General features: G+C 34.7%; 1 protein-coding gene across 2 annotated transcripts in view; it reads right to left on the reverse strand.

The window, feature by feature from the left end:
* The window catches only part of LOC136042805 (DENN domain-containing protein 2C-like), a 62,692-nt gene that overhangs the window by 11,749 nt on the left and 35,782 nt on the right, over positions 1 to 15,161 (reverse strand). For both annotated transcript variants that reach the window (XM_065727747.1, XM_065727751.1), the window contains exons 6-8: positions 13,224 to 13,504; positions 8,269 to 8,437; positions 1,747 to 1,995 (exon numbers count right to left, since the gene is read on the reverse strand). In XM_065727747.1, coding sequence (XP_065583819.1) covers positions 1,747 to 1,995; positions 8,269 to 8,437; positions 13,224 to 13,504 — 699 coding nt within the window. The remainder of the gene's footprint in view (positions 1 to 1,746; positions 1,996 to 8,268; positions 8,438 to 13,223; positions 13,505 to 15,161) is intronic.

Genomic DNA, 15,161 nt, shown 5'->3' on the forward strand with positions numbered 1-15,161 from the left:
CTCAGTGCCCCCCTCTTTAAGCTAGAGTTTGACTCTTTCTCTTAACTCTACATTTTAAAACAGTAAAAAACTTTGTATCTACGAGAGGTGAGCCCCCTCATATACGCAATAAAAACATACGAATAAAGAAGTTCGATACGTAATTTAATTCGTATGTTATATATATTTTTTTACTTAAGAAAGCGTTCGTAAAAAATCATAAGTTATAGTTGCCTTTTTAAGTAATAAAAAAAATGGAGGGCAACTAGGCCTCCTCCCTCGCTCCTTTTTTCTCAAAATCTTCCGACTAAAACTATGAAAAAGCCATTTAGCCTAAAAAAATTAATATGCAAATTTCGTTTTAATTATTTATGTGCGGAGAGCCAAGATCAAAACATGCATTAATTCAAAAACGTCCAGAAATTAGAAATCAGATTATATATTTAAAATCAGCATTAAAATGCGATCCTTTTGATGTAACTATTGGTATCAAAATTCCATTTTTTAGAGTTACGGTTACTATTGAGCGGGGTCGCTCCTTACTACAGTTCGTTACCACGAACTGTTTGATAAGTATGAAAATGAGAAAGTCTTTCCAGGAGAAGCTTATGCAACACAGACTGTTTCGGAATTGAACACTTGGGACCTCAATGAGCTCAAAATAAACGACTTATACGACTTCGCGAAAACGAGAGGCGGAGGGGGGGGGGGATAAGTCGCCCCAACCTCAATGAGTGAAAAATTTGAAAATGGATTTCTTCAGTAAGAAGTTTGGATTTCTTTTGGATACTCTACGCTCGGCTCGTCATCTACATTATCCCACATCCTCCCAAGCCAAGAATAATTGTTTGTCTTCACCTGACGTTCTTGATGATCTTGTTGATGCTAGCAGTGGTAGAAGGATACTAACATTGACAGTAGTTTGGGATAAGATACTGAATGTTATGAATATCAAATTTTATTAAGGAAAGTATATACTGGTTTCAGGAAAACTTTAATTAAACTCTTTTACAGAATAGATGATAATGATCAGCGTAGCAATTACAGAGGCATTAGCTTAGTATCACTAGGAAGCAAATTACTTAACATGATGATAGTTGTGAGATCAAGAGATGCTGCAGATAGAGTTTTAAGGGAAGAGCAGTGCGGTTTTAGGAATGGGAAAGGATGCACTGAAAGAAAGGTTCAGTTACATTAGCAATTAAGAAGATCTGATCACGTAACTCCTTCAGTCCTGTTCTTGCAAAGAGGCATTAAAATGATTGAGATGTTATAGTATACTAAAGAGATTAGTGTTGCATTGAAAATTCCATTGCAACGGTTCAGGTAGGAAGCCAGACTAGAGGTTCGTTAGGTTTGGAATTAGGACCTAAGCAGGGTTGTGTCTTATCTCCGTTTACATAGGTTATTTTGATGGAATCTATTCTATAGAATACAACTAAGGCTATGGGAGATCATGGTATCAGATGGAAAAACTAAAGTTTCTAACACTTAGATCATATGGATAATATGATTTTATACGAAAAAACTAGTGAAATGACTGCATTTAAGAAGTTTTAGGAGTTCAGGGATTCCTTTTAATTTTGGTTCAAAAGGCCTCCCCAAAAAAGTTTGTGAAATTTAAGCCTAAACTGATTTATTTTTGGAAATATAAGGCACAACAAAAATCCCAGATTCTCCCCTCCCCCTAAAATTTTGGACGTCCATTTATGGGACTGGTAAAATATTATACATTATAAGCACTTGAAGAAAACAGTTGATACTTACACTAAACTTCACAGTTCCATCCTCATTAGAGACTAGACTTTCACGATAGTGACCAAAAAGTTCGGCCATTGTAATTAGAAGAGCATCTGACAAATATCCTCTGGCAGTTGTACCAATGGGATGAAGCTTCATGTGTTTGGCATCCTTTAAACGGGAGCGAAGACTCTTTCTAACAGATTTGGGTAGAATGGTTCCTTCGTCTCCAGTCGAATGCAGCACCGCTGAGCTATCAACGTTGATTATCATGCCCTAAGGATTTCAGACATTAACAAAGCTGGCTTTGGGAGTTGTAGGGGACTGCTATGGTGAAATAATTAGAATCTTCGCACTTCATTTTAAAAGAGTTACAGCCCTTCAAAATGATTTTAGTAACTTAGTTCTTAAAGAGGGCTTAGGAATACTGAATCTGCGCCATTGGTTTTTATAGATATCACTGTGCCAGATAACCAACTAGCTAAGGCTAGCTTATACTGAGATATTTACTTTTTTTTTAAAGGTAACATTGCCAAAACAGTATAAAGGCCTGCTAGATAATGCTGGCCTTTCCTGGGCATGGAATGAGAGTCAGGATCCCAAACGTATACCTGACGATTTGTTGGGTGATTTTCAAAAGCGCCCTTCGGGACCAGGAGATTCATTCTCAGCTTGAGGGTGTAGAGAAATCTAGCACCCTGTCTTTTTACATCCAGATTTAAGTAGTGTATGGTGAAACTGAACCTACTGAACCTTTTATTAGAAACTGAACCTACCATGGAGAACCCCTTAAGTGTTGGTTGCAAATGCGGGCAAATTGTGTGCCACTGCGTAGGGGAAACTGAAAGTCATATGCCGAAGATGGCTAGGGAGGTTTGCGTTTTTGTCTCCTTTGTGCAGAGAATGGGGATGGACAAAAACACTTTCTGAGTAATTGCCAAAGTTTGGTCAGAGGGAAGGTACAACTGCTCCCGGGTATTCTGGAGACTTCTTCAAGTGACCTAATTATTGCGATACAAACTTTTATAGAACGAGGTGTGGAGGCACGGAGGACAGCGATTCAAACTCGTCGAGTGTTATTGTTTGTTTTGTTCGTTGTTGTGTTTGTTGTGTATATATGGTCACAGGCTTTTAAATTATAGCAAAGTTTAAAAGTCTCAAATTAAAGTCCTAAAAACTTAAAAGCAGTAAATGTTATTTTCAATTTTTCTTTCCCTCGTCTATATTACCGACAGGTTGTTTTTCACTTAAGGTTTTCAAGGTTATTTAAAACTTATTTCAGCTAATAAAATGCAGATCCGCCACACCACAAAGTGCACACGCACCTATGTTCCCAGGAGACGATAAATCTTACTCATGCATTTACCTCCTTACTTGATAGTAAAATAAAGCAACAAATGAACTCAAAGCCGCGTCAGGAGAACCACGTTTTGCAGCGAGTTAGCTTCTGGGATATCTTATCGTTTCCAAACTTACTGCGACTACCAATGAGCAAGTAGGATCAACTGGTATATTGTAAAAGCTTACAAACTTTTAACTACTGCCTAATTGAATGTAATGGTCCAAACCATAAACACCACCACAGCATACTTTTCAAAATAAAACTAAGCTGCCCCAGACCCCCCAAACTATCATCTTTAGTAAAAGCCTGGGCGACCACACCCTCAAACAGAATGATCAAGTTAAATATATAAGAGTTCCTTAGACCATCAGGTTATTCGATGCAAGTAGGCATACCTTTTAAAAGAAGTGATTATTTACCTCTCCAGAAATAGGGAATAACGTCATTACAAAATACGTCACAGAAATAAACCAGTGGAGCTAAAGCATATATTTTAACGTAGACGAATAAGACAGTAATCTCTCTCTCTCTCTCTCTCTCTCTCTCTCTCTCTCTCTCTCTCTCTCTCTCTCCTCTCTCTCTCTCTCTCTCTCTCTCTCTCTCTCTCTCTCTCTCTCTCTCTCTCTCTCTCTCTCTCTCTCTCTCTCTCTCTCTCTCTCTCTCTCTCTCTCTCTCTCTGCTTATATTAGCGTATTAATCATTATTGTCCCAAAAATATACACATTAAAAGCCAATAAAGCACTCAAAAGTAAGGTCAATCGACTTATCTTTTGACTGGTTCATATTTCCCTATTAGCCGCTGTATTCATTAGTGTGGTCAGAGAAACCACTTGAGATCTTCTTTTCTATTTATACGGACTGAAAGCTTAATATTTACCACAATTTTTCCGCTCTACCTACCAAATTAACACTGTAATATATTAATTTTTTGGGAAGGGGGATTTTGGGATAGCGGCTTTAAATAGCTTCAAACGTCGTGACACCAAACAAAGAACACAGAAAACCAACAAGAGAAAACTCGAGTCCATTTCTGAGGGAAAAAAAATAAAAAAATAAAAACAATGAACACCATATCATGTAGCAAAAATCATGAATTTAATTATAAAAACCAACATAACAATATCAATTTCGTTTTTTACCCTTTTTTTACTTTTTCTTAACAATGGGCAGAAGATAAGTTACTTTTGCCAAATAATGCAATGGGTGTATGTTCGTATATACATTTTTTCAAAGCTATTCTATGATTTAAATAGTAAACCAGCCCTAACTATTTAATTAAACACGTTATAAAACCAAACTGTCAATTTATATACAGCAAATTTTAGGTAGGCCCAAATAAATTTCGACCTTTAAATTAAATCCTAATTTGAATAAATCTGAATTCAGACCAAGTTTAGTCTTGATTTACTCAAATTAGGATTTAATTTAAAGGACGAAATTTATTTGGGCCTACCTAAAATTTGCTGCATATAAATCGACATTTTGCTGTATATAAACCCCCCCTACGTCTTATTTTCCATAAAAGCATCCGAGAATCTTTTTAGATAGCCATTTTGTTCAAAAATCGTCCAAAGATCATATAATAAGGCCTTTGGGGTCGATAGAATTCCCCAGATTCTGGGGGTAAGGGTTGTAAGTTATGCCCCAGAGGCATATCAGGTTTTTATGGAAGTGGTGGCCGTGTTAACTTTAGAAGAGCATTTAATTTGAAATGTATAGTTCTAGTTCCCTTTTAAGAGTCAAATATGACGAAGAGCAACTAGCCTCCCTCCCTGACATCCTATTTTCTCAAAACACATTCAATTGAAACTGTGAGACAGCTATTTTGTTACCAATAGTCAAAAATCATATAGCAATGTCTTTAGGGTGGACACAATCCCCCAGAGCCCATGAGCAAGGGTTGTAAGTTATGCCCCAGGGCATATAAGGTTTTTTGGGAACGAGTGGTCGTATAAGCTTTAGATCGGATGGAGCTCATTTGATTTCTAGTGCCCTTTTAATAGTCAAAAATGAGTGGAGGGCAATCAGCCCCACCCAAGCCAATCATTCCCCAAGATGTATCCGATCAAAATTTTAAGAGATCTATTTTGTCCAGACTTTTTGAAAGGTCCAGTAATTATGTCTCTCGGGATGTCAACCTGCCCAAAGTCCTCAGGGCAAGGGCAGTAAGTTAGGGAATTTGTTCATTGATTGCACACAGTATATTTTATTGAGAAAAGCATGCATGTTTGAACTTTACTTTCCAAGAAGACGAATTGCATTCAGGTGAGTCTTACAGATAGTGGTTCGAACTAAATCGAAACACGTTATGTGTATAAGGACTGTCAAAAGGGTGTAACACTGGAATAACTGAGTATATCAGTTTGGAAAACTCAGGAAATGATAAGGGAGATGATAAATCAAAAAATGCTACGTGCATGCCAATTGTCAAAATAGCGTATCTCAACAATTAATTTGGGTATTAAGTTGGAACCAACAGAGAATGCTTAAAAGGGAATATCATCTCATCAAAAGGCACTATGTGCACACTACTGCTATTACTATTGTTACTGCTGCATTTACTGCTACTACTACTCTTGTTGATACTACTTGTAATGCTAAGAGCACAGAGAGAAAAATATGATAATATACAGGTTATTAGAAGGACATATCAGCAATGTCATAACAACGCCTAATTGTATTATGTTGAAACATCTAGGACTTGATGAGAGGAATGTTCTGCTGATCAAAACGCAATATCTTAATACTATTACTAGTAATATCAATACTAATACTGTGACTACTATCACAGCTATGCCTCGGGTTATAAAGGTGAAATTTTCAATGATTTTGAGGGGGAACGTGAACTGAATCACAACACGCCGTTTGTATGCAAGTTCTCAAGTGGGTGTAACAGCAATGTCTTAGGAACAGTATGGTGTGTGAAGTTAAAACTAACAAGGCTTGTTGTGAGGGATGTTGAACTAACCAAAAAAAAAATTTTTCAACCTAGTACTACTGCTTCTACTCATACTACGACTACTGTTGCTGTTATAACTGCTTCTATTACTACTACTACTACTAAAGCTTACGCTACTGCAATTAATTCTACTGCTAATACTCCTTTTACTGCTATTGAAGCTAAGGATATCAAGGAGAAAATTTTGGGATATATAGTAACTAATTGGAACTAAATCTAAACATACTATGCCCACAGAGGTTGTCAAGCGGACGCATCAGAAATATTTTAAGAACGGTTGATGGTTTTAAGCTAAAATTTTCAGCGTGTGTCGAAGGGAAAGTTATGCGCATACTCCCACTAATGCTGCTACAATTATTGCTACTGTGCAATCTAAGGGCATTAAGGTGAAGCTTTATGGAGCATTTAGGCGGATGTTGAGCTAAATCAAAACAAACTATGAGCATGTGGACTTTCAAAAATACTTTAAAAGACGCACAAATATCTGAAGAACAAATTATATTATTAAGTTAGACCTCTAAGGCTATGTTTTGGGGGATTTTGAAATAGCCAGAAGGCATTATGTCTGTACTTTTAATACTACCACTACGGTTACTTTAAATAATGACGCTAAGGTTATTAAGGTGAAACTTTCAGGGAAAGTTTAGGAGGAGTTTAAACGAGCAGAAAAGACTGTGTGCATGCAGGTTTTCAAAAGGGCATATAAGCAATATGACAGACCGCACCACTTTATAACAGCTAGAAATATCATTGAAAATTGTAAAGGAGCTAATTTGATTGAAAATTAAAAGTTCTGGTGCCCTTTTTGAGAGTAAAAAGAGAAAGAAGGACAAGCAGCGATATTCTCAAGCCCATTCATTTTCCAAACACATCCAGTCAAAATTTTGAGACAGCCTTTTGTTCAGCATAGTTGAACAGTCCAGCAACTATGTCTTTAGGGATATTGGGTATGCCAACCCTCAAAATTGTAAAATTGGCCCATTATGCTTTAAACTAAATGTTGCTTTAAACTAAATCAAAAGGCATTTTGCTTAGAGGTTGCCGAGAAGACACCTCAGCAATACATCGAGAACTACTGTGAGCATTAAGTCAAAGCTTTTGGGGCTAATAATAGTATTACTTCTGCTCCTATAATTTAAATAAATAAAAAGAGTGTAACAGTATCCAGGTTGTCAAAGAACATAGATAGAATTTTTTGGGACTGATATTGTTTTATTTTTCAGGTCAACTTTAGGAGTTATAAAGTAAAATTAAAAGATACTGTTTGTGCCAGGGTTAAAAATTGTTGAAAAAGTTTCTCCAACATACAAATAGCAACCCAAACTATGGATTCTTAAAGGAAAAAACTGATAAGATATAAAACATTATTTTTTTTTCAATGAAAAAGACTATGTCAATAAAAAACAAACAGAAATTTGAAAAACTTTTTACGCAAAACAAGTTTTTCAAAGAAACGAGCTCCATTAAGCCAAAAATAAGCGAAAATAAAGTCAAACAATCTTCCAAGCGTAAAACTGCCACAAATCACTACCAATAAATAAATGAAACTCAAAACGAACAGATATTGCAATAAATAGCCGAGTCAAACTCAAAATGAGCAAAAATTAACATGAGTACGGCTGGTAGCCCCCATGCCTTCTGAAGACCAGAACATAATTTGCGCTTTACTGAAAACAAAACATGTTTTCAATAGTTCCACACTTTTTGCTTACATAGATAAAAAATCATCAAAACTTTAAGGAATAAATATCAGTATATGTAATTTAAACTGACAATCACGGTCATTCGTTTTTTTTTTTTCTGTAAAACGCAAATTATGCTCCAGTCTTGAGAAGGCATGTATACCGTACTAATGTTAATTTTTGCTCGTTTTGGGTTTGACTCGGCTATTTATTGTAATTTCTGTTCGTTTTGAGTTTCATTTATTTATTAGTAGTTGCTATATCCCTGGTTGTGAATTTTTTTTTTTTTGGGGGGGGGGGGCAATGATTAAGCATTTTGTTTTGATGATGATTTCATAGGCTGGCTCAAAGCACAGTCGGGAAATTTTCTGCTTATTAAATTTATAAGCTGGTACAGACATTGAATAATGTTAATGTTGACTAACTGTATGTTGAACGGTAGAACAAAGATTTAGTTTTCAGACTTACATAATATATCCGTTTATTATTATTATCTTTTTTTTATTAACAATCAGAAGTTTTTTCCGAACAACTGTTGTGCAGTGAGCATTCAAAGGTAAACTCACAAAATCTGGTGGAGTGATTTCCTCGTCAACTGAAAGAAGTCCCATTATATATGGAGTCGGTAACTCTGTCATCCGTACCATATCTGAGGGAAGAATAGAGACAAGGTTATACTGCCATTCCAGCGGGGCAATCATATTCATCAAGCCTTGTATAGCTAAAGATATTTCACTGTAAAAAAAAACACAAAAATTGAAATTTATACATTAACCAATGTCAACGGGCTTGAGTACGAATGCACTTTCTTGGGTCAGCTTTTTACTATAACCTTTTCTTTCATTCAAGATTAAGGGCACGGTGGGACGAAACTGAGCTTTTTGAATTTTGAAGTTTCAAAATGAAGCTTCTACAGATGCAAAAAAGTTTTCTAGTGTGGTTTCATATCCTAAATGTCTAAACCCCACGATAATAATAATAAAAAAAATAGTCCTAAAAGTCACTAAATAAGAAACTATAGGTCATTATTTCCACTGCAACCTGTGTAATCAAAATTCGTTCTGGACAAAAGAAAAAGTAATCACTAAGAAAAGGAAAGTAGCCTAAACTAGAGCATGCTCTAGAAATTATTTTTCAGATCTCTAGAACCTGAACAACTACCAAAATAGCTCATAGAGAATTAAATTTTTCCAGTGAAATTTCCAAAAATTTTTTTCAAAGATCAAGCTTTCTTTTGGAGTTTTTTGCTTCAACATTACCGTCAAAGACAATGCCAGGAAATTCAAACTTTTTACATCCTTGTTATCATTCCAAATAAATACAATTCACAAGCACTCTTTTCAAGATTTACCATTAAAATTTTTATTTTTTTAAAGATCTGACTGAGAAAAAAAAAAAAACCCAACAACAAACAAACAAGTTTCCAAATTATTAACTACTAAACTAACAAAACAAAACCTTTTATTCTCTTCTTTTTCAATCAGAAAGACCGTAATTCCGTAGGTTCATATTACTTAAACAGTCCAATTGCCGAATCAATTGGTCAATGAAACATACAACGGAGAAAAGTAATAAAGAGGATACATAACTGGGGTTGATGATAATAAGCCATTCAAACTATGAAACAGATTCTACTATTTAATTTTTCTTATTTAATTAACGGATAGAATGAACCCATTTAGTATATGTTGTGCGTCAGAAAGAAAGCTTTGACAAGAAAGAGAAATCAATAAGACTTGTTGCATAACTTTTCATAAGAAGCATAATGAATTAGATTTTGATGTAGTTGTTTTTCTTTTAGAATTGGGTCGTGAATGTACACCGAAGGGCCTTCACTAACATCCAATATTTTCTCGGACTTCTTAGGACCTTTTATTTAAATCACAAAAAATATTATTACCGAAAAACGCTACGTGTGACTACTCCTTGGTTCATTCTACAATGCATCTTTTCTCTTCAAACCCAACTTCTTCAATATTGAATAAAAACAGACGCCTCTACAATTATTTATTTTCCAATCACAAGCCTAACCCCTTACCTTCACTAAAAACTACAACTGCTACAGCTCTTTTCTCTTCAAACCCAACCTTCTTCAATATTGAATAAAAACTGACGCCTTTACAATTATTTATTTTCCTTACACAAGTCTTACCCCTTACTTTCACTAAAAACAACAACTAATATAGCTCTTTTCTCTTCAAACCCAACCTTCTTCAATAGCTCTAGTTCGGCTCTAATCTAAGGTTTTGATGGGTAACATTTAACTTAATTAGCCTTTTATATCTGGAATCAGCATAATAAGCCAATTCTTTTAATATATCTGTTGATATCCAATTTCCGTTTTTCAAAGTTTGGTTGCTTTTAAGTCACGTCACTCCTTACTGACATTTCGTTACCACGAACTGCTTGATACTGGTCAGAAAAAAAAAATTGTGCAGAAATTTGGGAAGATCCACTTATAATACTATACTCGGCTCTAATTCTGGTTTTATTTGTCACTAACTGAATTAAAATTTGAATTAAATCGAAAAGTTGTGGGCACCAAGTCATGACTAATTGTAGAAAAAACCCAGACAGATACTCCCATTGAGTGAGAGGCAAATCTGGCATTAACCCCTCTTATTAGGATTGTATAAAAATAATGTTAGCCTCTTTTTGCGATTTAATGGAATTGAAGTTCCATTTTCAAAAGTCAATTTTAAACAAAAAATTAACACAATTGTTTCAACTCCATTTTCTTTTCGGCAAAAATCTAGACATCGAGATAACTAGAATAGATTTACAAGAACAAATGAGGATTATTAAAACTTGAATCTTGACGCTAAACTACACAAGATCAGATTCCATGCTTTTAACATGAAAACAAAACTAAAGATATGCTAGCTTGAATAAACACGGTGGCAAAGCAAGATCCTCCCCAATTAGTCTGGATATCAAGATAACCCCGGTAATTTAAAAATAAGAGACAATTCCACAAAACGTCCACTACTGCTTTACACAACGCTAGTTCACATTAGAATTCTTGCTTTCAAAGCAAGAACAAAGCCACAAATACAGAGGCCATATAAAGCTCGGCCTCAGTTAAGGACTGGACAGACATAGCATTTTTAAGAGCGTGCATGAGCAAATGATTAGCTGACTTTTTCACAAAAAAATCGCGTATTCTTGGCAATTTATTCAAATTTCTGAAACGTGATCACTCAACACAGACAATTGTCTTTGTCTAGAAATCAATTAGCATATTAATTTATATAATAAGTAATTCCATAAATCTTGTATTGAAAATATTCCGACATAGTAAAAAAATCCCTTTAACTAAAAAGTTAGTGTAAAAGAATGCTCAAACTGAGCGTTACCCAAGAAAGAAATCCTACTTTGGAAGCCGGCGTAAAATACGCCCGTTTTGAACAAACACGACTGGTTTTAGCGAAAAAAATGTTGTATCCGTTCAGCCCTTTATTTTGAACGTACAGATGTCGGATCAATATAAAAAATGGAGGGAAATTTCATTACAGTTCTAGCGCTGATGCTATACTACGCTCCATTACATCACGCCCCTGCTTTCTATTTGAGAACAAAGTCAAAGATGTCGTGGCTGGATAAGTTGGGCTCTAGTTAGGAAGGACATCCGAATGCAAATCAGTTTATAAGAATAAATGAGGCACATATCCCATGTCTATTAGTGGTACTAGATTATACTACATTGCACCAGGATCCCTGCTTCCCATGTAAGAAAAAAGCTATAAATATGAGGGTTTCAAAGTAACTAGAATTACTGAAATCTAGATTCTTGAATTACGTATGACCTGAATGGCTAAAGCGCATGTGGATAATAATCATAAGTACTGCACTGTAAATCTACCCATTAATCTGGTTTCAAAAAGCTATAAAATGTTTAGGATTTAGGGAAACAATAACGAATCACAACACGACTCCTGCTTTCCTCGCAAGAACAAAGCTATAAATATGGTAGTTTCAAAGTAACTAGAATTACTGAAATCTAGATTCTTGAATTACGTATGACCGGAATGGCTAGAGCGGATGTGGATACTAATCATAAGTAATGTAAGTCTACGCATTAATCTGGTTTCAAAAAGATATAATATGTTTAGGATTTGGGAAACGGGCTCAAATCACAACACGACTCATGCTTTCCGCGCAAGAACAAAGCTATAAATATGGTAGTTTCAAAGTAACTAGAATTACCGAAATCTAGTTTCTTGAATTTCGTATGACTGGAATAGCTAAAGCGCATGTGGATACTAACCATAAGTACTGTAAATCTACGCATTAATCTGGTTTCAAAAAGGTATAAATGTTTAGGGAAACGAGTACGAATCATAAAACTACTCATGCTTTCGGCGTAACAAAAAAGCTATAAATATGGAGTCTCTAATTTAACTAGAATTAGTAGGATCTATATTCTAGAGTTACTTATGATTAGAATGGGTAGAATTACTCCAATAAAAACACACCAAGTAGAGACACATGTAGTTCTGCGCTTCCAGAACAATAGCCATTATAAACAGAAATGAAGGATTCGCAAGAGTATTCGCAAACAAGTAATACAGGAATCACAAGCAATTAAATGATTTGAGCTAAATCCAATATCTGTCAGCAACAAGAATACAGTAAAAGAACTAATAAACTAAGAATAATTAAAAATATATTTTTTACCAATAGTCTTCTTTTCTAAAATACAAAGTTGCACAGAGAGATACCTTCAAATATAGATACTGATTAATTTTGCTAGGACAAAATTCAATATCAATAAGAGAAAAAAGAAAACAAAATAACTAGAAAAAATAAAAATATTGAAAAAATCACTTCATAAGCAACTCCGTAAAGAAAAGAAGAAAAACAACTAGAGACAATATACTGCAGTTTAAAAGCATAGCTTTAAAGATAGATAGTCACTTTTCATGCAAATACTTTAAATTGAATTTATTTTCCAACGGTATTCCACCAGGATAGACACTACTATAAAACTCATACATGTTTAGCTAAGAAATTATTTTAAATATGTAACTGGTCATCGCAGAAATGCTGGCATAAATCATGCCTAGATTTTGTATGGAATAATTTGACTTTAGCAACCAGTAGCTAAACTATAGTATAATTGACACACACAAAACCGCAGGGCCAATGCCGCAAAAAATTATAAATATATTTAGTAATAAATATATTTTATGAACTTCTTTGTAAAGGAAACTCACCTATATAAGGTGAGTTCCTGCACTACAGGAATACTGATCGAAAAACCTATGTAACTAAGATTTTATTTCAGTACATGTATGCAATCATTTTTTTTAGTATCATTCTGCAATCTGTATTAGTATAAGCGTAGAACAGACTTTAATGTAAGCCGTTTTTTATATATTACAAGTACTAACTTTGCTGTTAGCTAACATTTTAGGCTGAGGGTTATAACAAGTAATAAATAATCAATAATGGTATTTGAGAGATGGAACACATTCTTAGTCACTGGCAAATCAAGGAAAATGCAATAAGAAATTCTAACCTGACATTTTTTCCAACAAGTATCACTTTTCTCTCAAGGAGAAGTGTCGAAAGTAGATCAATGAACTTTTTTGCACTTGACTCTTGATTTAACCGCTGATACAGAAAATCCAGCCCCAGTTCTGAGAACCTCCAATCAAAAGAACGCTTCAATGTGAGATCTTTATTAGGAATGGTTAGGGCACGACCAGGAGGTGGCAAGGGAGAGGAACATAAATAGGACATGAAAGATCGACGCTCTTCAAGGGGAAGACCATGAGATTTGGACAGCTCACTGAGAATCTTTAACGAAAGAATATTAATAAGAGCACAGGTTGATATACAAAGACTAGATGGACTACACATGAGAATGAGATTAATACTCCTAAAAGAGTAAAGAAGAAGAATAACAAAGAAAATTGAAAAAGACATTGAAAGAAAATAAGGAATTTATAATGAAGCGAAATTTTAGGAATACTTACATTTCAGGATAACTGCTTGAACTTGAATTAAAACTTAAAAACACAATAAGAATAAAGATAGCAATAGAGTTTAAAAAAGAGTAGTATACAAACCCTTAAGTCTGTGATCTTCTATCTTTTCTTTCCATCTCTATTTTTTTAAATTTTTGTCCGATTGCACAAGAAAATAAATTACTCAATAAAGAATATATTAGATGAAAATGTTGTAAAAATAACTCGTGCACTGGTGAACTGTTAAGGCCATTCAATGTCTAAAAATCCTTTTACGAGCCTCAGCGACGGCTGACCATCTCAAAGACAAAGGGCCCGTAAGCAGATTTTTCCAGCGCCACAGAAAAATCTTAAAGCTTCTAAATTACTCAAATAATATTTCTTTAAAGTTTTATTAAAAATTGATAGGGGACCTTGAATGTGTCAACTGTTAGGAAAGTTAACGAGAAGCTAGTTTAAAACAAGTAAAATATAATCTTTTAGTAATTGTTAAACAAAGTGCTGTCTGTCAAATGTTCCTAAAGCATAAATAGTACATCCACTGTGTCGGCAAGATTTTCAATCAGAGCAGGTAGCACCACAGGGAACTCTCAAAACTGGGGAATTACTAAGATGATATTTCTAACGTTTTCCTACAATAATTTCATCGTAATTTTAATTTAGATAATATCGAACGTTTTCCTAGCAGATACGCAAGATTATTTTTAGGGAATGGCCTTTCCTGAACTTTAAAGCCAAAATTATTCTCCAATTAATTAAAAACACAGGGTTACACATATTCTAATAATTCAAACTTCATTTGACCTGACCATCTCTATCTCCGAAAGAAAACAGGAGAAGTTCAGTAGTTTTTCTAAGATTCCCGGGAAAATAGGTGTCAGCTTTTACTTTTCAGTCGTTTATTTGGATCTCTTATAGAAGCCAAATAATAAGCTATGGCAAAACCGCCCAGTCAATTCTAAATAGTTTTATCACACAAACTAGCAAATTTTATAATGGATGTGATAGGGTGATGCTTTAAGGCACCACATCGCCTTAAATATTCCTGCTCCTGATAACTGTTCCTGAGATATTGCTGATACACTCTTTTGAAAACGTTGATGCACATAGTGCCTTTTAAGTTGGTTCAACATGACCCTCAACACTCTCTGAAAGTTTTAAATTGATACCCTTATCCATTCCTAAGATATTACAAATACGTCTTTTCCATAGCCTGGATGAACAGCGGCTTTTGATTTAGTTCAATATACCCCTCAACATTACATGAAAGTTGCAACTTAATACCCTCAGCCGTTCCTGAAACATCACATATGCGTCCGTTTGGATGCATCTACATATCTTTTGATTAAATTCAACATCCCAAACAACATTCATTAAGAAATTCAATTTAAAGCCCTTAGCTGTACTTGAGATATTACGAGTACGCTCTTTGACAACATGGACGTACATAGTGTATTCTGATATAGTTCAACATCCCCTTCAACACA

The sequence above is a fragment of the Artemia franciscana genome, chromosome 2 (assembly GCF_032884065.1).
Source record: "Artemia franciscana chromosome 2, ASM3288406v1, whole genome shotgun sequence".
In the NCBI taxonomy this organism is placed as follows: domain Eukaryota; kingdom Metazoa; phylum Arthropoda; class Branchiopoda; order Anostraca; family Artemiidae; genus Artemia; species Artemia franciscana.